Raw genomic sequence first — 19,462 nt, forward strand, 5'->3', positions numbered from 1 at the left:
ATTGTCATGATTGATGATAATTATCATACTTTTGCTTGACTGTGGCATCTCCATTGCAAAAAAGACCTTTGTTCTGATCATCCAAGGGTTTTACAAGTAGATTCATTTAAACTATTTTTTAAAAGCATTTATTTTCTCTAAGATAATTTTCAGGATATGTTTTCAATTGATAAATTCAACTCAAAGCCTTAATTTTAACATTTTCAAGAGTTGATTAAAACGGTAAAAATATTTTAAGTTGTATTCTAGCTTGAAGAATCTAATTGGATAAAATAAAAATCTTGTTCTCCATACAATTTTGTATTACTCAAAAAAATACAAATGTGAGGTATTAAATGAATAACTTTATATTTTCACTTAATAATTGATTTTACCTTCCAACAGGAGAAAATTCAGATCCAGTTAACACAATCATTTGAAAAAGAGGAGAAGCCCTCAAAAGATGAAGCAGAAAAAGAAAAAGCCAGTGATAAGTTGCCCAGAAAAATGTTATCAAGAGGTTTGCAATTTATTTCTGTGTTTTTTAAACAAAATTTTAGTTTTACTGTCAATAATTCCATCCTTTACCCCTTGAATAATTTTACATAGTGTATTTCTATTAAAAATGATCTCGAACAGACCAAAGGGATGATACTGTTCTGGGCAAAATGGCATAAGGCAGTTCTGAACATCAGTAGGATGCTTTAGCCAAAAAACTGCAACAGTCACCAAGGATGATAACTGTCATGATCACTTATTGGTCTGTCTCTTGTATTGAAATAATGGAATCACTATAATTTGAATACTGATTCTACTAAAAATATTATTTTTTTAAATTCCTTATGATACAGAGAGCTGATGCCACAATGTTCAGTATCCAGTAAGAATATTCTTGGAAACCTAGAATGTTTATCTTTTATAATAAATTTTAAGGGACTTCATCATATATCATTACAAGTCTATAAAAACGCTATTTTAATTTATAGACCCAGTTAATTTGACCAGTTTTGTAAACAGTATAAGGATATTACATTTAAGGGGAAGAAATAAACATGAATGTTTGTAAAGAAACATTTTGAAAGCGAGCTTTTTGTGATAGACCCGATCAAATCTAATTAAATATTGTTTCAGAGCTACAGTTCCTGCCTATCTCCAAATTATTGCCTGCACTTATATTTGTAACTGAACTAAGCAGACTCAATTTGCTTCAAATGTAGTTAATTTTGTCTAAATCATTCTGATTTTTTGCTTGAGACATTTTTGAATATGAGGATTGTGGTGAGTATATAAAAGGATCTTTAAGAATTCAGAACAAATTAAACTGGCACATTTGAGAGATAAATTTTTTTAAGAATGTACATAGACATACAGTTACGTAAATCCATGTCATGCTCATTATATGGGAGTAGCAAAATTGTGGTCATCTGAATTCATCATAAATTCCATTTTCCTACTTTGTCAGTTTTTTTTCAATGTGGGGCATCTCATTTTATTTTAATAAACATCATGTGTAAAGGGAAAGGGATTTGTTTCAAACAACTTTATACTGGGTTTTTGTGTTGTTGTTTTTTAGATTCCAGTCAAGAATACACTGATTCAACTGGCATAGATCTACATGAATTTTTAGTAAATACATTAAAAAACAATCCCAGGTAAAAATTAAATTTATAAGGTTTACATTGCTTCTAGAGTACCATAATTTTGTTATATATGTTTTCATTATTGAGTTAGAATAAGATTAAAATATTTAAAGTACACCAGAAACATTTTAGTTTCTTAGGGCTAAGATGTTGTTGGCCTCTATATGCACATGTATAAATATCTTTTTGCATTATGTATATCACCATGATATAAAGATAATTCATACTCTGTAGGAATTCGGGGAAATACAGAATCACCAAGCTATTTTGACTCTTAATTGAGATGAAGAGTTATCATTAATCATGAAATAGGAGAGAGAGAAATATACCTCATGATAAAGCACTCAACCAGATAACTTAGTGTATTCACCTATAACAAGTTTTTGGACTTAATTGAATGCAGAATTTTTGTTTCTTCTTGCTTAGTTTATAAACCTCCAACCCAAAGATTTTTAAGGTGCTTATTTGAGTCACAACTTTAACTAATTGTAAAATCCTTTGTTTTGCCAAGGTACTAGATAAATGGATTTAGCTTATTTGAGTCACAACTTTAACTAATTGTAAAATCCTTTGTTTTGCCAAGGTACTAGATAAATGGATTTAGCTTTTTGGCGGGTCATTGACCCCAGTGAGGCAGTCTCCCCACAGAGACGTTTATCCACAAAATATCTGACCAACATGTTCATTGGGTAGAAGACTTGAAGGTTAAGAACCCCTCCTCCAGATGTTAGCTTCCCAGAGTGGTAGTAAAAATTTGTGAAATCTTCAGTTCATTGGGTAGGTGTACGTGAAAGAAAACAAACAACTCTCTTTAGTATCATTGAGCCTTATCTCATGTCTTGCTTCAAGATACACCTTTAATTTCATTCAGGATTTATTGTTTCAGTACCATCTTGATTTCCTATTTTACATTTAACATAAACCCCAAAAGGGGACCCACCCAAATGAAAAGTGGTCTCCTTGTAGTATGGGCTGAAGATGTATAAGTGTGAGGTGAGGAAGAAGTCAGTCAACTCTGCAAACTTATTCCTCAGTGGTCCCAACTGAAAGATGAATTCATTAGTCCATTGAACAGGCATTTGTTGGGTATATATCATGTGCTAAGCATTGTGCTAAACATTATAGATATAAAGAAGAACAAAATGTAATCTCTGACCCTAAAATATTCACTGTCTGTGTGCTAGAAAAAAAACCCCACGATATGTAATTAAAATAGAGTAGATGAAAAAAAAAAAAAATAGAGTAGATGTTGTAAAAGAAGTTTTTCAGGGTGCTTTAAAAACACAGGGAGGGGATCCCAACCTCTGAAAGGATATGGGAAGGCTTCACTGAAAAGATAATGCCTGAGCTGAGTCTTGAATTCAGAGTGCTTTAAACTGGAACATGAGCAGCACGAGGGAGACAAGAGCATCTCCAGGGCACGGTCGTACGAGAGAGAGGTGGCATATCCAAGCAAAGATGAGATTGTACACTGGCTCTAGCAGGGAGGCATGTGGCAAGTGATTCTAGAAAATGAGGCAGAGGGCATTGTTGAGGAATGAAGGCAGATTATGCAGTTGTCCTCAACCTAGGATAGTACCGACACGCTGGGGTGGTGAATGAGTAAGGAGCGCTACTGGTAAGCTAGGGATGCAGTGATCGACGAAAAATAGTCTTACTTGAGATGCCTGTAGTTCATCATTTGAGAAATACTGAGTATGGCTTGCTATGTTGAGGAGTCATGACAGAATTTTCAAAAGGGTGATGCTATAATAAGATTTATGTTTTAGGAAGATTACTTTGTCAGTGAGGGACCAAGATCGTAAGCAAGGACTGAGTTGACGAACATAGAGAAGAATAGAGAGGAAAGGACACATTCGAAAGACATCTAAGAAGTACCGTGGCAGGACTTGGTAATTATTTGGATATGGAAGAGTAGTGGCACGTTGGAGCAGAACAGAACAGCTGCTAGATTTCTGGCTGGACTGACAGCTAGTCCCATTAACAGGGGAAGTAAATAAGGGCAAGCCTGAATGGAGTAAGGCACGTTCTGTTATAAATAAGTATAGTTTGAGGTGCCTGATGGAAAGCCACAGTGAGATGAAGTGTGTCAGCAGTTAAAAGGCTCTGGTTTTCAGGTAAACGAGCCTGGCTGCTGTTGCAGCCATCAGTCTTCAGTAGAGGTGACTCTTGCCTTGTATGAGTTTGCCAGGGAGATGTAATAAATGACAAGGACGAAATTTTGTGGAAAGACAACGTGTTAAGGGTAGATGTGAAGGAAGAGACTATGGGTGTTAAAGATTGCAAAAGAATCATGAGAATGCTTGTCTTAGAAGTCAGCCAGTCGAGAACAGTATCACGAAAGGTAAAATGAAAGAATCCATTAGATTGAGGAACTAGGAAGTTGTTGGCTATTTTAACAAAACATTTCATTTGCAGTAGGATGGTGGAAACTAGAACTCAATAGATTAAGGAATAGGAGCATGGTAGAAAATACATAGCTAGTTTGTGTAAAACAAGATGGGATCTTAAACAGGCAGAATTTTTCTTTCTTCTGAAACTGTGGGAGAGACATCAATAAGGACAAATATAGAAATCTATATTTATACATTGCAAAATATTATTCTTTTGTGCAATTCTCTTGTTTTCCTCTACAAATGAAAAAGTTTTAAAATTATCTGCATATATGTTTTTAAAGTGTACAATTTAATGGTTTTTAGTATATTCACAGATACGTGCAACCATCACTACAATGAATTTTAGAACTTTTTCACCACCCCAGAAAGAAACCCTGAACCCTTTTGCTATCACCTCTCTATGCCCTGAACCCTAATCTAGTTTGTCTCTACAGATTTCCTTGTTTTGGATATCTCATGTGAATGAAATCATATGTATGTGGTCTTTTGTGATTGGCTTCATTCACTTAGCATAATATTTTCAAGGTTCATCCATGTTGTGTAGTATGTATTACAACTTTAATCCTTCTGTGTATGCATTTTTATTTGAATAAATATATAGGTGAATCATGCATGTAACGGCTAATGAATAAGTTATTACTAATGTCAGTGTGGATTAGAAAGTTGTAGCTAATGTTAAATTTTGTGAGAAACAAAATTTGCCTAATTGACGGCTCAGTGTTCTCTCAATGAAACACACAATTAATTGCCAGATATACGTGGCACAAAATTAGTAATAAGTCTGGCAGATTTCCAGTAGAGCTTTCAAGATTGAATGTTGCTCAGAGATTTCTTCTAAATGTTAAGCAGATTTACTTTTAGTGATACTCAAATTTAGCTAATGTTTTATTTCAACTTTTTTCTTCAGATCATTAATCTTTTATCTTGTTCTCATCCCAATGAATAAACTTAAAACTTAACCTCAGGTGTTAAATAACAGTTTATCTGGAATTCCTGTTTCAAGAAATATTATTGGAAACTATAATAACTAGTCATTACTAGGTTAGAACCCGGGAACCTGAAGTTGTCCAAGATACAGATTACGCTCACTCACTTGGTTTTTATACCTGTTTTTGTATTGATTTTATACCCATTTTGTGTAAATTCCACAGTGAACTAAAGAAACATGGACAATATAGGCAACTATATTACGTCGCTAATGGAGGGGAGCAGCCCCATGGATAAATCCTGAGAATGGATATTGTAAAAGTAAACTGTGTTGTTCTGGGGAATATCATATAATTGTTCTGTGTTTGAAATATTTTCCAAAATTACTTTTACTGGAAGTAATGTTTAAATCATCTTATTTCTTGCCTGTTACAGATATTTGACCCAGGTCATGTGGAACATTGGGAAGGGGGTGATCAGATGGAAGCTTTGTTGTTTTCTTTTTTATTTGCCACTTGTATACCAGCTGCACACGCTTTCTCTAAAGTCAGTTCTGGTATAATGACTAGAACACTGGTAACTAAAAGATTCTTGCCCCTTCATTTTCACTTTAGGTAGTAGTTTATTGGTCAATTTGATTGAGATCTTTGTTTTTATTATTTCTTTAATGAATAGACAGCATTTATTGGTCTATTTTTAAAGGTTATATGATAAGTTCAGTGTTTGCCTACTTTTAAGTTCATGCGCTAATAAACCTTATGCCTTAAGAAAAGGAATTTGTGGATCTGTTAGTTTGATGTATGTATGCTTCTATAAAGGATTATTAATTTTTAACTTATGGCCATTACCAAAATATCTAACCTTGATTACAGTCTGGAAAATTTGGAAACTTGGACCAAGCTATAGATATATACATATACATACATGGTATCATATACATACATACATGTCTCATATACATACATAGCTATATGATACAGGCAGGAAGTGTAAATCTTGAGAATTTAAGAAAGCTATTTTCCTAACAAGTTCTACTTTTTACTAACTGAAAATTTCGTAAACTAAGCACGGGAACTTATTTAAATAAACGGCCCAGGTAATAATAGAAAATCCTCTGCAATCCATAGATCTACATGCGAAAGGAAAAAAAAATTAAAACCTGAATTTGTATCAATACTAGTAAAATCGTTAGATTTTGTTTACTTTCATGGAGACAACGGAAATTTATTTTCAATGCCAGTTCATTCACTGAAGAACATTTCACATATCTTAGGCCTGCTGTTGAGCTCAAACAGAGGAAACGAATTTAAATGCACTGTTTCATGAATGCTGAATAAGTTGCCTGCCTCAGATTCCTTTTTTTTTCCCCTTCAACAAGTATACAAAATACATTAGGAAAGTTACTGAAAATTATATCATTTCAAGACAAGTTGACCCCCAAAAAATTAGAAGAAAAGAGGTTCTTATAGTTAAGTAAATAAGTCCTTTTTTGGGGAAAACCTTATGAAGTAAAAATGTCCCATCCTCCCCCAAAATTTTAAGGAAAAAAATATTAAAAGACAATGGATGAAATAATCTGATTAATTTATTCCACACAAATACATTTGTTGAGCTCCTCTCTGTAGTCCAAATAACTATATAATGGTAATTGTGATAAACGATATCAAAGGTATGAAAGAAACAGGTTCTAGAAGCTGTCCTAGGCAAAGGAAACAGCTTGTTCAAGGAACCAGCTTGGCAATTACAGGGATAAGCTAAAATGATAAGAGTTTTGTGAATAAGGGGCAAGAAAAGAAGCTAAAGAGGTAGATGAAGACTAGATCATGCCCACCTTGTAGGCCACATTACAGGTGTTCAGTTATAACCTATGAGCAGTGAGAAACCTGTGATAAATATTTAACCAAGGCCATGACATGTGCTCACAAGTGTGTTTCTAAAAGATTGTTATGGATGCTCCAGGTAGAACAGATTAGGAGGGAACAAGGGAAGATACAGAGAGATAATACACTACTATTACAGTAGTCAAGTCAGAGATCCTGATTGCTTGGATCCAGGGTAGTGGCAGTAGAAATAGAAGAAAAACAGACTGAAGATAGATAAATTTTTTGCAATAGTAATTAACCGCATAGGAGGATTTTAAAAAGCACAGTAATGGGCCAAAAATGCTTCTAGTACAATATGCCAAGTGAAAGGTAGTGCCACTTGCTGATAATGCAGAATACTAAAGGAGAAACAGGTTTAGGGGCAAAATTGAATGTTGCTAGAATTTGAGTTAAAATGTAATTCTGTTTTTAGCTTTGAGTTTGAAATCACCACATAGGCGTGTTATTCTCTTGATTTTTTTCAACTGATATAAAAATATGTATGCTTAATATTACTCAGTTTTATAAGACTTCTTCCACAATATAGAGAGAAGATCAAACTCAGAGCTGATGTATAGACTTTCGGGCAACTTAAGCAGGGGGCACTGTTTCCTTTTAAAATCTGAGACGGATCTACTATATAGTGTTTATTTGGGAGGGAAACATTAACCTCTTGGCCTAGTTTTCTTGATCTATAAAATTTTAGGAACAGAACTGAATGTTCTCTAAAGCAACTTCTAGCTTTAAGGTTCTTTGAGGGGTTTTTTTGTTTCTGTTTTGTTTGGTTTTGTTTTTCCCACATGCGCATGACATTTACAGTGAGCACAGGAATACTCTTGAGCCATGTTCTTGGTGTGTGAGCAAGGAGGTCCTTTGGGGAGTGGTACCAGTAACTTATTTTGTAAGTGTGCTAAATAGGACCCTAGTGGTCTAAAGGAGCACACGCAGGTGTTCCCTAGCGTCTTTGTTTATTTTACACGTTGGAGGTCTTTGGTTCATTTTGATTTTTTGTGGGAAAAATTCCCGAAGTCTTAAAAATATATAATAGTGATTTTCAGAATGATTTGAAAAGTCCTCTCCTTCTGAATTAGAGTTAGTAATATAGTTCATACTTCTCTGCTATAGTTCCATTTATAGACTAGCATTGGATTCCCATAGGAGTATTCCTGTTGTTACTGGCATTGCATGTTCTTCAGAGTACTGTTTCTGTGGAGTTCAGGATGATAACAAAGTCATGAGCCTAACTAAAGATGTCTGTTTTCCTGCTACCTCTTAGCTTTATTGAGTAAGGAAGTAAGGACTAATATGCTGTTATAATCCATACATTTGCAGAACAGAATCTAATATAGTAATATTTAGCAGATCAAGATATATCTGTTTTAAGAATGGCCACATGATCATAATTGTTGAAATTGGATGATATTCTCTCCACATTTGTGTATGTGAAATTTTCCATAAAATTTTAAAAAGTCATCTTTCTTTTAAAATATTACTTTTTTTTAGAAAGCATGTAAACATTCTAGCATCAAGCTTGTGATGTTCTTCAATATACAGGTTTTACCCACCCCCCAAAATAATAGCCCTGTAAATTCAACATTTATGATATGATTAGGTCAGTGTTGAATTTTACATGTAAGAGTTTTCATATTTTGTTTCAGGGACAGAATGATGCTGTTGAAATTGGAACAAGAAATTTTAGATTTCATTGGTAATAATGAGTAAGTCCTAACCTTTAACAAGAAAATAAATTGTCATCACAGTTCTTCAAGATTTACTAAATTAGTTTTTCTTCTACTTTTAGGTCTCCACGTAAAAAATTCCCCCCAATGACATCTTACCATAGGATGCTATTACACAGAGTCGCTGCTTACTTTGGATTAGACCACAATGTTGATCAGAGTGGGAAGTCTGTCATAGTAAACAAAACTAGCAATACAAGAATGTAAGTATCAAGAAATGTAGTTATATATTATCTATGTGTGTGGTACTACTTTATCTTTCTGTAGCACCTTTTATCTCAGGTTTTCCACATGTTTTAGCAGCCTAATTCAGCTTCATGACACCTTATGAGACAGGACCAAAAAGTAGATTTAACTCACAAGATGTAAAATGCACCAGTCTGGACTGAAATAAGACAAATGAATGAGGATGGGTTTAAAAAAACCCTCAAAGGTCATAATATCAGTAATATTTAATAACCATTCTCTTATGGATTTTTTAATTAATATAATTTAGATACCTGTGGCCAACCTCAGGCAAATTTAAAAGAAAACAAAAAAGAGAGCAAACTTTAACACCCTTACATTTAATTAATTTTCTATCAGTTTACTGTCTTTTCCACCTTTGTTTTTGCTCCTTTTCTTCCACAAATCTCAGGACGGTGAGACTTATTGGTTAATCCAGTATTATCCATAATGTTTTGTACCGTTCTGGGTTATGTGTAATTGACTGAGGAAGAAATTTTAAGGAGTTAAGAGGAATCATTTGCTTTAAAAAGTGATACCTGGGCTTCCCTGGTGGCGCAGTGGTTGAGAGTCCACCTGCCAATGCAGGGGACCGCGGGTTTGTGCCCCGGTCGGGGAAGATCCCACATGCCGCAGAGCGGCTGGGCCCCTGAGCCATGGCCGCTGAGCCTGCGCGTCCGGAGCCTATGCTCCGCAATGGGAGAGGCCACAACAGTGAGAGGCCCGCGTACCGCAAAAAAAAAAAAAAAGTGATAACTGTATGGTATGGTGAAATAGATAATCAGTGCTGATATTTGGGAGCGAAAGGCCCAGTGCAGAGGCACCTAAAATTATAATATGTTCACAGTACCTCTTTTGCCTATTTGTGAAGCTAATGCAGTTGAGTTCAGCTAACATTATACTTCGCGGTGGTTTCCTATCAAAAGAATTTTCTATACTCATTTTATATGTGGCAGCAGTGGATCTGTGATAATGAGCAGCAGACAGCTTCAGATGCCATAAATAATGCTTTTCAGTTCATTGTTTTTCTTCCTTCCTTGAAGCTAGACTTATCAGGGTTCTGTCTATTATGAACTCTTCAGTTTGCATGGTTTATAAATAAATAAATAAATAAATTCATTTATTTCCTTTTTGTTATAATGGCCTTTACCCTTGTAGCTGTCATATTGTTTGCTTGACTAAGTTGGTTTTCTTCCATTTCAAATAGTATTTTGTCAACTAAATAGATAATGTTGGTGGAAGCTAGTATTTTTAAATGATTTTTACTACAACTAAAATGAAATTAATGAAGACAGATGTCTTTGAAAAGGATCCCATATTTTCGGGGAGGATTAAATTTTACCTGCAAATGGGAATGTGATTTAATTTTCCTATGCCTGTCTTTCAGTCTTTTGAAAATAACCTCATCTTTTAGGTTTTTCCTAGTTAGTTATATCATGGTTAAAGTGGGATAGTAACCATAAGATATGAGCTGGACTTAAGGTGAACAGAACTCTACTTCATTTAACCAGTACCTTTCAACATTACTCAGAGCTGCTGGATGCCCAAGCATGTGTACATTAGCAGGCATTTTGACTAACATTTCGACTGGTGACTCTCTAAGGTTTTCAATACAGTGTAACCTCAGTTATTTGAATGCTGCAAGTGATGTCAAGGTTCTCTTTATCCAGATAATGAAAAGTTTAGCTAAACACAGATGTTTATGATGTACTTAAAGAAGAATGAATCAATAGCGTAATTATTACTAGACACTTCAGATCATTGAAGTTACACTGTATTCTTATTTTATTTCTTCTGGAATATGAAGAAGGATGTAAATCAGAAAACCTTAGAGATCTGCTCCACAATGAATAAAAACAAACTTGCCTTTTCCTCATAGGCAGATTACCCGCTCCAGCGTTGAACCAGTGGTATTGTGGATGTCAACAACCCAGTGTCCACTGGGGTGTCTCATTGGAGCGGGAAGTTGGCGATTGCAGGGCAGTAAATTCAGGCATCTGTAAAAGACAGAGGTAAGACAGTCTTAAGGTTAGCTGAAATGCCTGCTAATGCTGTTTGGTGTGGGGATCCGGCTGCTCTTAGAAAAGTTGCCAGGCTCTTGGTTAAATCTTATAGTTCATATTGGTATAACCATCTGTTTTTTCACCCAAGTACAAATTCCTTGAATAAGAAAGAAAATGTGATTTTGAACAGCTACAGAAATAGTTGATATGGGCTTCCCTGGTGGCGCAGTGGTTGAGAGCCCGCCTGCCGATGCAGGGGACGCGGGTTCGTGCTCCGGTCCGGGAAGATCCCACGTGCTGCGGAGCGGCCGGGCCCGTGAGCCATGGCCGCTGAGCCTGCGCGTCCGGAGCCTGTGCTCCGCAACGGGAGAGGCCACAGCACTGAGAGGCCCGCATACAGAAAAAAAAAAAAAGAAATAGTTGATATAAGTAAATGGGGCAATCATGGACAAATAAATAACAACATACTGCCATTGTCAGAACTAAATAGATAATCCTTCAAACTCCTAAAGAAAGCAGTCTTTTTCTTATCAGTTTGGTCATGAAATCTTTCTACTCTTTTTATTTTTCTCTTTAGTTCTCTGTATCGCTTTATGTGGATATGTGCTCTGTTTCATTTATCTAAGTATATTTTAAAATAGAGATTTCTTCAGCTTACTTAGATAATTCTCATTTTAAAATCTTTTGCATCGGGCTTCCCTGGTGACGCGGTGGTTAAGAATCCACCTGCCGGGCTTCCCTGGTGGCGCAGTGGTTGAGAGTCTGCCTGCCGATGCAGGGGACACGGGTTCGTGCCCCGGTCCGGGAAGATCCCACATGCCGTGGAGCAGCTAGGCCTGTGAGCCATGGCTGCTGAGCCTGCGCATCTGGAGCCTGTGCTCTGCAACGGGAGAGGCCACAACAGTGAGAGGCCCGTGTGCCGCAAAAAAAAAAAAAAAAAAAAAAAAAAGAATCCACCTACCAATGCAGGGGACTCGAGCGCTGGTCAGGGAAGATCCCACATGCCGCGGAGCAGCTAAGTCCATGCACCACAACTAGTGAGCCTGCGCTCTAGAGCCCGCGAGCTGCAACTACTGAAGCCCATGCACCTAGATCCCGTGCTCCGCAACAAGAGAAGCCACTGCACCACAACTAAGAGTAGGCCCCGTTTGCCGCAACTAGAGAAAGTCTGCATGCGGCAACGAAGACCCAATGCAGCCAAAAATAAATAAACAAAATAAATAAATTTATTTTAAAAAAAAATCTTTTGCATCATTTGACAGGAGGTAGATACAGTACTTTATCAAAAATTCACTAGGTTAAAACAAATATTCACAAGTGTTACTTGATTACTACATATAATGAAATATCTGGATAAGTTTGCTGAAAATGTCATTACTCAGGTTTATTTGGTTTAGAAATTTATTTAGGGTATTAATATATTATGTGACTACTAATATATATTTAAAGTATATGTAAGAAAATTGCTTAGGGGTTCAATTAGCCTTTATTTCCTCTAAATATACCTTTTATATATCACATATTTCAGTTTTATAATAGGATGGTATTACATCTCAAGAGTGTTGAATGGATCAATTTGTTGAAGCTGAGAATACATTTCAGAAAGTGAAGTTTTATATAATTGTAATTTTCCAAGGGCAACAACCTTACGTCTGTCTTCTGGATCTCAGCAGAACTTGCAACATTTCCATAGAGGAAAGACCGGCCAGTCAGCCATAAAATATGTTGTTAAGAGTTCATAATCATTACTTTAGATCGTAACATTAACCTTCAAAAAAGAACTTCTCTTTTTAATCTATTTCAGTTAATATAAAACAAAGATGTACCCTGCTGTAATTATGAATTCTAGGTAACTTGGTTGCATTTTGAAGTAGTCTCTTAAGCTTTATTAAATTCAGCCACAAAATATTTGATTAACACCAAACCAGGTACTATAGGAATGTAACATAAAATACTGTGCTGTACTTTTTTCTTTGTCCCAGAATTGTTTCTTAGATTTAGAGGAGGCAATGCAAAGACGATATACAGGCTTTGAGTCTTACATACCAGGGCTCCAAGTATGGCTCAGTCATGTACTTGCCCTTTGACCTTGGACCCTTGCTTTATCCATTTGAACCTCAGTTTTCTCAGTAATATTTATAATAATAACAAACTTCTACTGAGTGTTTACTGTTTTAAGTGCTGGTCATCTATTAATTCCTTTTATCTTCACAACAGCCTTATGAAGTAGGTACACTGTAATTCCTATTTACAAATGAGGAAACTAGGGGAAATAAAGGTTAATAAGTAACTTGTGTAAGTCCTAAAGCAACTAAGTGTTAAGGCTGAGTATTTGAACCTTAGCAGTCAAATTCCAGAGCCCACAATGTATTTCATACAGCCTGTCAGTCATGACATGGGGTAGTTAATATTTTCTCATATAATATTGTTTTGAGGAGTAATTGAGATAACATAAGTATCTATTAATGGCACTAGTGAGTGGTAACATATTTATCACCTTCCATAAAGTGTTATATTTAATTTTTCTGTACATATTTTGTATTATCTTTTTTGTTCCCTTGGTTTTTGCTTTTTGTTTTTTTAGACCTGATCAGAAATTTAATGAACATATTAAGGATGATAAAGGTGAAGACTTTCAGAAACGATATATCCTCAAGAGAGATAACTCTAGCTTTGACAAAGATGATAACCAGGTAACCTAGCATGATTAGAGCATTTTTATGGGTGCTGGACTTATACCAGCAGACCATTTTCCCAAGATTAATTGTTCTCTTTTCTTCAGATGAGAATACGTTTGAAAGATGACAGAAGAAGCAAATCTATAGAAGAAAGAGAAGAAGAGTACCAGAGAGCTAGAGACCGAATATTTTCCCAAGATGTATGTTCTAACTTATATTTAGGTCTTCATGTGTAAAATATATGCTAATTGCATTATAGGGGTTCACTCCTCCCTCAATCTATTGATCACATATACTTCTAACTACATTTGTTACATATAAAGTCACCCCTTTTTGGGCTTCCCTGGTGGCGCAGTGGTTGGGAGTCCGCCTGCCGATGCAGGGGACACGGGTTCGTGCCCCGGTCCGGGAAGATCCCACATGCCGTGGAGCGGCTGGGCCCGTGAGCCATGGCCGCTGAGCCTGCGTGTCCGGAGCCTATGCTCCGCAATGGGAGAGGCCACAACAGTGAGAGGCCCGCGTACCACAAAAATAAATAAATAAATAAAATAAAATAAAAAAATAAAGTCACCCCTTTAGAAATAACTGCAGTTTGTCTTGTTCATGTTAATGATTTAGTAGTTTATAAAATACTACTTTGCACCAGTTGTATAAACGTTTCAAAAGTTGAAAGCAGATCGCCTAAGGAGTAGTATATTAGATGGAGTATATAGTTTATGTAATATTTTTTTCTTCCAGACTTCTCACAGAGTTGAGATTTTTATAACATTGGTCACTGTCTACAAAACCATGTACTCTAAATCCTACTTGTTAGTGGACTTTTCTTAATAAATAACTTGTTTCTTCTTTTAAAATACAGCTAATTGATTTTGCAGATTAATATTTGTTTTCCACTTTATAAGCGATTATATGGAAGAGATCTTTGTTTTTGTTGTTTTTTGGCTGCTCCGTGCGGCATGTGGGATCTTAGCTTCCTGACCCGGGATCCAACCCACACCCCCTGCTTTGGGAGCTTAGAGTCTTAACCATTGGACCACCAGGGAAGTCCTGGAAGAGTTCTTTTAAGTGGCTGATTATTTTATGCATATATTCAAGGGAGAATCAGTTTGATTTTACCAATATCTGTTAAGCACCTGCTCTGTGCAGTACTGGGTACTAGTCGAGGATATAAGAATATATGTAATTTGTGTTAATACCACCAGAGATAGAAGTTAGCTCTGTATAAAAAATAATAATAATAAATGACATTAAAATCTAGACTGTCAGTTAAAAGTTTATAATATTCAACAAATCTTATTGATCATATATAGTAGGTGCTGTGCTGGGCACTGGAGAACATATCCATGGACATTTACAATAATTTATCTCCCAAACAACCCTATATATGGTAGATAATATCACTGTTTTTATTTTATAGATAAGTAAACTAAGGCTCCAGGAAACTAAGTAAAATAGACAAGGATCATCCAGCTAGAAAATGACAGAGTTGGGATTTCAGCCCATGTCTTCTGAACTCAGAGCCTAACCTAGATCTATTTCTCTCTCTAGTTTGTAAGATGGATGAGGTCTTTACCCATGATGAGTATTCAGATGACAGTATGGTGTGTGATTTGTATAGAAACATGAAGGTAAAATAGGGAACACAGCAGAGAAGCACCACAAACTAGAATTGAGGAGTGAGAGGGAGAGTTAGCTTCCAAGAGAAGAACTGAAGGAGTGAAGTATTCCATGTCCAGGGTCAACATCTGCAGGGAGCCAGAGATAAAGGAGAACTTGACACATGAGGAATTGAGAGATTCAGAGTACCTGGATTGTAGCGTAGGTGACAAGAATTGAGGGACATTTCAGTTGGAGAAATAAGCAGGAAGCAGGTGACTTGCTTCTGAAAGCTAGTTAAGGAGGTTGAGGCTTTTAGCTAGAGCAGGGGTCAAAAAACTTTTTCTATAATGGGACAGATAATGAGTATTTTAGGCTTTTCAAGCTATATAGTCTTTATTGCAGCAACTCAAATCTGCCATTTTAATATGAAAGCATCCATAGACAATACACGAATGAATGAGCATGGCTGTGTTCCAGTGAATCTGTATTTACAAAAACAGGTAGCTGACTGTAGTTTGCGGACCTCTGCTAGAACGAAGGGGGCTATTAAAGAGGGAACAGGCGTGATCAGATTGATATTTTAGAGAGATAGCTATGGCTTCTGCTGTTTAAATTGGATGAAAAGAGCAAAACTGGTTGCTGGAAAGCTAGAAGACTGTTGTAATAATACAAGATGCAAAACAGGTGGTTGCCTGAGTTAGGTTAATAGCACTGGAGGATTTTGGCTGTAAGCTACATTGAGGCGTAGCTGCTTGTTCACCACTACAGCTACTGCCAATGCACAGGTGATCAAAATATTTGTTGAGTGAAGGAGGTGGAGTCTGCAGACAGGTGTATACTTTGAATATGTAATAGTGAAAATGGGTTCACTTGTTAGATATTTGAATTTCAAGTTACTTTGTACAACAAAAATGAATGGCTTCCAAAATGTATATCTGTTAAAAAATAAGCATAGTATCTCCAAGCCAAAATAATTTTTCATTGTCATTTATTTTTGTAACTTATCACCATGTTTGATTTGAGGGGTGAGGGTAACTACTTTTTAAAAATTATTACACGATTTTTGTCATCATTAGTTTCCAGAGGGCATTATCTGACAAATGCTCAACTTTTTATATCTGTTCTTTCTTTCTAGTCCCTGTGTTCCCAAGAGAATTATATTATTGACAAAAGGTGAGGGGCTTTTTAACATTTGTTTTGCTAAGTGTCTCACTGATGCTAATAAAAATAAAAATGTTTTATGAAAATGCCAACAGAATCCAAGACGAGGATGCTAGTAGCACCCAGCAGAGGCGCCAGATATTTAGGTATTGGAAGCATGTTTTCGTGCAGTACATAGTATTGAATATTTAAAGCATTTAAAAATAATTTTCCTTTTTGTCTCTATTAGCTTTTCAAAGTTTTATTTCTGAATTACAGAGTCAATAAAGATTCTTCAGGGAGATCAACAAATAGCCATCAAAGCAGCACTGAGAACGAGTTGAAGTACTCTGAACCACGCCCCTGGAGCAGCACAGATTCAGACAGCTCTCTCCGAAACTTCAAGCCTGCTGTAACCAAAGCCAGCAGCTTCAGTGGAATTTCAGTTCTGACAAGAGGTGATAGTTCTGGAAGCAGCAAAAGCATAGGCAGGCTTTCAAAAACAGGTATAAATATCTGTCTAGAACTGTGCAGTCAAAACATTAGTTTCCCTAATGTTGTCTTAGCTCTTTATTCATCATGTGGCTTCTGTAGTTATCCTAAAATATAGAATTCTTACCAGCAGTACATTGAGCACCTCCAATGTACTTAAGAGGTAACATGTTTACTGACATTAGGATTTATTCTCTGTGTGAGAGAGATGTACAGAAGGCATTTTTCCTTAGGATTAGTTAACATTGATTGCATTTTCAGCTAATACTATCATTAGCTGAAATTCAGCTAATAACTGTCATATTATTGAGTGCATTTCATGATAAAGTTCATTTGCCATTCCAAAAAAACGTATAAAGTTGCTGAGAAGTTTTTGAGGAATTTAAAAACTAATGAAATATAATACCATGTAATTATTATGGATAAGTAGAAATTTCAATAACATTCTCATTCTACTAGCTTCTTTGCTTTTAGATTACATAACTTTTAGACTCCTAGAATTGTTCTCTTTTCACTTTTCACTGGCTTCTATACTAAAGTTCACGTCTCTTTTAGGATCCTCACGGATCTTTATTTGTATCCCAAAATAAGCATGAAAATCAGCAGAAATGGCTCTCTTTATCCTTTCGGGTAAAGCCTAGATATATGGTTTTACACAGATAACAATTGAAGGGAGAGGTGTAAATTTGAAGGTGACAGAGTAAATTTTTCTCGTCTCTGACTGTAATTCAGTACTTTAAATTCTTAAGGTTTGTGAATTGCACTTGTCTTTTTAACTTATAATGTGGACATTTAAAATGTCTTAGTGTATATGATAGACTCTTGCTAAAGATAGGTAAATTTTATGAATATAAGAAATATGCATATGTACCAAATACGCATTTATTTGATAAACTGTCAGTCATCATGTCATCATAACAGGAAAACAAACCTACTCATGTGTTGTGAGAAAGTCATTTAGACACACAGCCAAATTAAAACATTTTTATTTATTTATAGTTTTTTGCTGCATCGAGTCTTAGTTATGGCACATGGGATCTTTCGTTGTGGTGCGCAGGCTCCAGAGTGCACAGGCTCAGTAGTTGCAGCACACGGGCCCAGTTGCCCAGCGGCATGTGGGATCTTAGTTCCCTGACCAGAGATCAAACCAGTGACCCTGCATTGCAAGACATATTCTCTACGACTAGACCAGCAGGGAAGTCCCTAAAACATTTTTAGAACATGTACTATTTATAATCTATATTATCTTCAGAGATGAAAATAAATATTTAATTCTTTTATTAGGAAAAATTTTTTTTTCATAAAGTTCTTGGAGATAGTCATTTTTGGCACAACTTAAAATAGAAATTATCCTTCCGAGGCGATCTCTATAGTGTATCTTGTTTACGTCATTCATTAAAAATTAATTCTCCATCCCAGAGTCAATTCTGTTATTCAAAACCTAATTAACTATTTACATCATCAAAATCTCTTCCTTTCTTTCGTTGTCTCATTGTCTACCTTAAGCCATTATACTGAAAGTCAGTGACTTCTTCAGTCTCTGTATAATAGAAAATTAAGTAGATTGGAGGCAGGAAAGCAGTTAAAAATAAATTATCAAATTAGCTTATTAAGTACAATGAGAAATAAATTTTAAGCTGATGCTAATATAAGTACTTGGAATATTTTTATTCTACCTTTGTCCCTTGCTGTGATAAAAAATTGAAAGTTGACTTTACATTACAGGAAGATGCTATGATTATGAGCTGAAAATGAAAGTCTGCAGTAAAACCTGACAGTTGTTTCTCTTGATAGAGAATTATCATTTTTGTTATTTCCTACACTACTCTTAATCTTTCTGTGTTCTTATAGATAAGGGGTTTCTGATATAAGAGGTTTTGGGCATTTGGCTGTGCTAAGTTCTTTGTCCTGGGGGAAAAATTATAATCTGTATATTCCTAGGTGTTAATCTAAAAGGTAAAAAATGTACATAACTTTGTCCTTTTGGAAATGTGGGTAATGCGTTTTTTGTGGCTGTCTGTGGCTGATGTTATTGGGTTGGCCAAATAGTGCCTTCGGTTTTTAAGTAAAAATAAAAGACACATTTTTCATTTTCACCAAGAACTTTATTGAACAACATATTCACCATTTTGTTCCATTGCCTTCTGCCATTTTTCAGGCAACTTCATAATTCCATCTTCCCAAAATTTTTTATCTTTTTGAGCAAAGAACTGTTCCAGGTGCCTTTTACAGTCTTCCAAAGAATTGAACTTTTTTTCCATTAGGAGAATTTTGTAAAGGCTGAAATAAATGGAAATCCAAAGGTGCAATGTCTGATGAATACAGCGGATGAGTCAGAACTTCCCAGCCAAGTTGTAACAGTTTTTGCCTGGTCATCAAAGAAACATGCCATCTTGCGTTACCTTGATGGAAGATTATGTGTTTTCTGTTGACTAATTCCGGACACTTTTCGTCGAGTGCTGCTTTCAGTTGGTCTAACTGGGAGCAGTACTTCTTGGAGTGAATCGTTTGGTTTTCTGGAAGGAACTCATAATAGAGGGCCCCCTTCCAATCCCACCATTTTCACAACATCACCTTCTTTGGATAGCAGCCTTTGGTGTGGTTGGTGGTTCATTTTGCTTGATCCATGATTTCTTCCATTCCACATTATCTTACAGTATCCACTTTTCATCGCCAGTCACAATGTGTTTTAAAAATGGAACGATTTCATTACATTTCAGTAGAGAATTTCATGTAGAAATACAGTCGAGAAGGTTTTTTTCACTTAACTTACGTGGAACCC

General features: G+C 35.8%; 1 protein-coding gene across 8 annotated transcripts in view; it reads left to right on the forward strand.

Annotated features, from left to right (window-relative positions):
- The window catches only part of R3HDM1 (R3H domain containing 1), a 121,939-nt gene that overhangs the window by 32,775 nt on the left and 69,702 nt on the right, over positions 1–19,462 (forward strand). For all 8 annotated transcript variants that reach the window (XM_059053657.2, XM_067025918.1, XM_059053658.2 and 5 more), the window contains 9 exons: positions 385–499; positions 1,553–1,631; positions 8,463–8,522; positions 8,606–8,746; positions 13,356–13,464; positions 13,554–13,649; positions 16,184–16,221; positions 16,305–16,355; positions 16,468–16,694. In XM_059053657.2, coding sequence (XP_058909640.1) covers positions 385–499; positions 1,553–1,631; positions 8,463–8,522; positions 8,606–8,746; positions 13,356–13,464; positions 13,554–13,649; positions 16,184–16,221; positions 16,305–16,355; positions 16,468–16,694 — 916 coding nt within the window. The remainder of the gene's footprint in view (positions 1–384; positions 500–1,552; positions 1,632–8,462; positions 8,523–8,605; positions 8,747–13,355; positions 13,465–13,553; positions 13,650–16,183; positions 16,222–16,304; positions 16,356–16,467; positions 16,695–19,462) is intronic.

The sequence above is a fragment of the Kogia breviceps genome, chromosome 2 (assembly GCF_026419965.1).
Source record: "Kogia breviceps isolate mKogBre1 chromosome 2, mKogBre1 haplotype 1, whole genome shotgun sequence".
In the NCBI taxonomy this organism is placed as follows: domain Eukaryota; kingdom Metazoa; phylum Chordata; class Mammalia; order Artiodactyla; family Physeteridae; genus Kogia; species Kogia breviceps.